This window comes from Larimichthys crocea, chromosome X (assembly GCF_000972845.2).
Source record: "Larimichthys crocea isolate SSNF chromosome X, L_crocea_2.0, whole genome shotgun sequence".
NCBI classification, from domain to species: Eukaryota; Metazoa; Chordata; class Actinopteri; family Sciaenidae; genus Larimichthys; species Larimichthys crocea.
In genome coordinates, this window is record NC_040020.1 from 7,600,387 (window position 1) to 7,605,644 (window position 5,258).

General features: G+C 45.8%; 1 protein-coding gene across 2 annotated transcripts in view; it reads right to left on the minus strand.

Annotated features, from left to right (window-relative positions):
• Nucleotides 1–497: 497 nt before the first annotated feature.
• Nucleotides 498–5,258, minus strand: part of pik3r5 (phosphoinositide-3-kinase, regulatory subunit 5) — an 18,550-nt gene continuing 13,789 nt past the window's right edge. The window contains exons 11-18 of one of the 2 annotated variants that reach the window (XM_027282677.1): nt 5,006–5,131; nt 4,027–4,158; nt 3,826–3,919; nt 3,302–3,378; nt 2,898–2,991; nt 1,923–2,005; nt 1,277–1,392; nt 498–1,178 (exon numbers count right to left, since the gene is read on the minus strand). In XM_027282677.1, the coding sequence (XP_027138478.1) occupies nt 1,028–1,178; nt 1,277–1,392; nt 1,923–2,005; nt 2,898–2,991; nt 3,302–3,378; nt 3,826–3,919; nt 4,027–4,158; nt 5,006–5,131 (873 nt within the window). In that variant the 3' untranslated portion in view covers nt 498–1,027. The remainder of the gene's footprint in view (nt 1,179–1,276; nt 1,393–1,922; nt 2,006–2,897; nt 2,992–3,301; nt 3,379–3,825; nt 3,920–4,026; nt 4,159–5,005; nt 5,132–5,258) is intronic. The other variant, XM_019254606.2, reaches the window with a different exon arrangement.

A 5,258-nucleotide genomic window follows, 5' to 3' on the forward strand; every position in this document is an offset into this window, starting at 1 on the left:
CAGACAGACAGAGAGAGAGAGAGACAGACAGACAGAGAGAGAGACAGACAGAGAGAGAGACAGACAGACAGAGAGAGAGACAGACAGACAGACAGAGAGAGAGAGAGACAGACAGACAGAGAGAGAGACAGACAGACAGAGAGACAGAGAGAGAGAGAGACGGACAGACAGAGAGAGACAGACAGACAGAGAGGCAGGCAGAGAGAGAGAGAGACAGACAGTTTATGATTTTATATGGAATAAATCAGTCGTGATATTCTGACTGGAACAGAAACAGTTCGACTTATTTATGTTTTTTTGTTTTTAAAGTAATTTTAATATTTCAAACTTTGTGGAGAAAACTGTGTTTACTCTGACTGAAGAAAAACTTATTTATTTATTTATTTATAGGCTCAAATCTGGAATAAAACACCAAGCTTAAAATGAACAGTGTGTGTGTGTGTGTGTGTGTGTGTGTGTGTGTGTGTGTGTGTGCATAAAACAAAGATGGAGACACATTTCCAGTCCCAGATATTTTAATGAAGACTGACAGTGACAGTTGTAGAAACAGAAACATTTCCATGAGATTAAAGTACCTCCTCACAGTGCAGTCTCTGACAGGTAAATCAAAAGTTTACATCATCTCTCTGGCTGCACGAGCTCAGGTACAGGTGAGCAGAGACCCCTGCTGGTTCAAGTTGTAAATGCAACACAATACTTTACAAACGTCATATTTACATGTTGTGTCCATAGTGTCCATTGTAAGAGACAGTGCTGAGCGTGACCCTGCAGGTGTCTCCTCACCTGCAGACTCACCCTGTTTGACCGAGTTGTGTTTGAGCGTTCGTGTGGGCGACTTCTCTGCTGGAAGAGGAACTGAAACCTGAAACATCCTCAACGACAGTTAATGATTGATTTGACACCTGTACCAATCACAGGCCGGTACAGGTGGCCCCTCCTCTTGTTCAGTCAGTCAGTGTCATTAACATGAAGCTCACAGAGTCTTTCCTTCTCCAACCAGCCGGGCCCAGCGCTCGCCCCGTTCTTCTCAGGGAAGAGCCCCGCTGAAAGTGACTATGGGCAGGCAGAGGAGGGAGCAGAAGGTCGGGTTCAGAGGCTGGATCTGGGCTGAAGTCCGGGACTTCCTGAGCCTCCAGTCGGTGGAGCTGTCGGGTTTGTAGCACACTGAGATGTCACATCTGAAAAGCAGGAAAGAAGAAATGAGCGGTCTGTTGCTGTGAATGTTACCTGTGATCCTGCTGACTTCAGATTCAGAGGACTGGACAGATGAGCTCACCTGGTGACACTCTGCAGTATTTTCTTCTCGTCTTGGTCCAGACAAACGGCGAACGTCGTGTTTCCAGCGCCGCTAACTTGGACCTTGTCCACCTTCACCTCAGTCACACTGAGCTGCTGCAAAAGCAAAGACCCGAGCAGAAAGTGAAAGACGAGAAACAGGCTCCACCATTCAGACCAGCTGGTGTCGTGTAGATCCTACTTCAGACTGATTTAGGCCCGCCCTCTTAATTAGCATATATGTAAATAATAATAATAAATGTACAAACACAGACAGCCTTTTTTATTCCTACTCGTGTTCTAGTTTTGTCGTATGAGTGCAGCTTGTTGAGGTGTTTCCTTTCCTTGAACAGGTCGATGCAAATCAGAGCTGCAGATCTAAACAGCGTTCACAGCTTGTTGTTTCACTTCTACCCGCTCCTGATGCTTCAAAGCAACAACAATATCATATTTTACAAGTTTATCTTGTTTGTGTGTATCTTGCACAAGCCTCGACTGTGTTGTGGCTTTCTGAGAGAAACTTGTCAGCGTCTGCGAGACGAGCAGAGGACGTATCGAGGTCTCTCCGTCTTTAAATAGAGGACGTGCTGTAGAGTTGTTTGTGAGAACGTGAAACCACAAACCACCGAGACAGACGTGGAGCTCACCTGGTTGTAGCCCTTCTTGCTTTTACCGTTCTGCCTCTTCAGGACCTCCGTCATCGTCAGCTGCAGGCACTCCATCTTTGAGTCTGACAGAGACAGATCACTGATCAATGCACGGTCAACAGAAACAACTAACGCAGGAAACAATTATTAACACTAGCTAATGAACTTTCTTTGTATCTGTGAGTTCATAAAATCATCATGTTGAGAAGACTCTGAGGAGTCATGATCGATGACCAGATAACCTCTGATCACAGTATCCAGAAGAATCAGGCCTTATCTGATCCAGAACGTGGCGGCTCGCCTGCTCTTTTGTAACGCTGACTACAAAGCAGTCTCTGGTTCTTGAGCGTCCTCACACAGACAGATGTTACCTCCTCCTGGCTCTGCCACCTGTACGCTCAGGACAGTCCAAACTTTTCTGTCTGTTGTTCCCCGTTGGTGGAACGTTCTACCAGCTCCTACAGATCAGGGGCGTCCCTCTCTACCTTCACAGACCTCCTGAAGACCTCCAGCTCTGCAGAGAGGACGTCCTCTACAACACATCTGTCCCTCTACATCTGTCACAGCACTGACTGCTGCACTAACATGTCCTCGTCACACTGTACGCTGAGTCTCTCCCTTCTTTGTCACTTTGGATAAAAGCTAAATGACTGTACTTCTAAAGTTCTGGCAGACTGGACGCTGGTCTGTAATTATTAAGAAGTGAAACATCTAAATTGTTTCACTTCAGAAGAGGTTCGACCACGGCGGTCTTGAGGCCAGCAGGAAAAATACCCATCTGAAGAGAACTGTTAAATCTGATCTGAGAAACAGGTTGTGGGTTTTAAACGTTTCCAGCATCAACCAGGACAAATTTCATCACATAAAAAAGTTGTTGAGATTCACTGTGAATCACCATCAACAGTATTTATCACTCATGTTGAGTCTTCATGCGTTCACGTGTTCAAACAGTCAGTCTGTTGCGTGTTAACGTACCGAGTTCCTCCGGGTTCTTGCATGCTTTGGTTAAATTTACTGAAGTGCAGACTTTGGATTCTCTCTTCCACTGACTCCTCCCACTGATCACCACCTGAAGAACAAGAACACAGAACACAATCATTGCTGTCGAATATTTCAAACATGATGTCTGGCAGTGTGTCTTATCACAGAAGTGAAAGCTCTGTCTTTGTCGGAACATGTTTAGCTGACTTTGTATTTTGTCACAAAATAATTTCCTGTTTGCGCTGAAGTGACCTTAAACTGAATCAGAGAGCGGAGCCGCCTTCAGACGGGTCACGGATGTTTTTCTGCTAATTAAACGGTTTATTTAGGAAAGTTTCTGCAGCGATCAGCTACAAGACACGAGTTTGTACCGAGAGTCAAAGCACGCGGCGTCTTACCCTGTTGTACACCACCTCCAACATGAGAGGCACCGCCTCCCGGTCACCGTCAATACCAAACCGTTTACTGGCAGCACCTGAAGAAAGAAAGGCAGACGTCAGAAAGACCCAATGAACTTCATCTGTAGGTGCTGCTGCCTGAGGGGTCGGAGGTCACGGACACTCAGTTTTGAGATTTCTCTGATTCTCTGAATCTTTGAATGAGATTCTGGATTGTAGACGGTGAAATCCAGAAACTCATTCAGACTCTGAGTCCACAAACAGCATAAACAGCTTCACCTGAATTTTAACTTCTCGAAGGGAATTAAAAATCAGAAGTGCAAGTGGTGACGACGAGTGAAACCAAAAAAAAGTAGAAGTCGACTGAATCATGATATGGAAATAGCAGATGTTCCTCTACCGCAAATTTAGACCTCATAAAAACCGATGATGCATTTCACTGCATGGAAAACTGTGGGATGGTTGCTAGGTGAGTGTGTTTGTGTGTGTGTGTGTGTGTGTGTGTGTGTGTGTGTCACACTCACCCATGGCCTTGATGGCTCGTGTTCCCGCCGTGTGACCCAGCTCCAGTGAGTGGACGAACACCTCAGTCCTCCTCTCTCCACAAGCTAACGTCAACTACAACAGGAAAGACCTGAGTCAGTCTCTGGATCTGGACCAGCGTTCTTTATAAAGACTGGTATATGTGTATTATAATAGTGTGTGTTTGTGTAAAGGTGTCTGACCTCAGCCTGATAGAGCTGGATCAGAGCCGGCCGGGCTGCGTAGCGGCAGTAGTACAGAACCAGGTCGGCCAGGATGGGCAGACGCTGCTCATATGAACTGTCATACGACTCTGACTCGGTCTTTGAGGTTTGCTGCAGAACAAAACAAATGTTTTACAGCATTGATGCAGCGAAACAAGAACGTCACGCTGTGCTCACACTGAGAGTCAAACATAAAGACACTGCAGTGAAGGGAAGAGTGGAGCCGACACAGGAAGTACCAAAAACCTGCACTTCCTCTAACATCCACTTGAGGCTAACAAACTGAGCTAACAGCAGCTAACAAACTGAGCTAACAACAGCTAACAAACTGAGCTAACAGCAGCTAACAAACTGAGCTAACAGCAGCTAACAAATGGAGCTAACAGAGGCTAACAGCAGCTAACAAATGGAGCTAACAGCAGCTAACAAACTGAGCTAACATTAGCTACGTCTACGTCTGTTTATTTTCTGTGAGGAAACTCGAGAGGTGAAAATCTGCGTCACATTTGTTGGGAACACCTGAGTCATTATTTAAAGGTGTTTGTGCTGCAGGCTAAGAGACAGGTGGAGTTGGATTAGCTTAGGTTAGCTTTGGTTAGCATCGGTTAGATTTGGTTAGCGTTGGTTAGATTTGGTTAGCGTTGGTTAGCGTTGGTTAGCTTTGGTTAGCGTTGGTTAGCGTTGGTTAGCTTTGGTTAGATTTGGTTAGCGTTGGCTAGCTTAGGTTAGCGTTGGTTAGCTTTGGTTAGCTTTGGTTAGCATTGGTTAGCTTTGGTTAGCTTTGGTTAGCTTTGGTTAGCATTGGTTAGCTTTGGTTAGTTTTGGTTAGCTTTGGTTAGCATTGGTTAGCTTTAGTTAGCTTTGGTTAGCGTTGGTTAGCATTGGTTAGATTTGGTTAGCATTGGTTAGCGTTGGTTAGCGTTGGTTTGGCAGAGTGAACGTCAGATTTCAGTCGTACCTGGCAGACGACGTTGGCGGGCAGGTTGAGCAGGCTGAGCGTGTTTCTTTCGTACCAAGGATCCAACATCCCGAGGAGGTGGGCGATGTCGTTCGTGCTGTCCCCTTTGCCCATGAGCTGAAGATCCTGTTCAAACAAGACGTAGTTACCACCAGACCATTCCATCCTCAGACAGGTGGATGTTCTTTGTTGTTCTACTTACATCAGACTGAGCTCCTCCTTTTAGAGTGTGAACCACAGAACCAGGAGACCT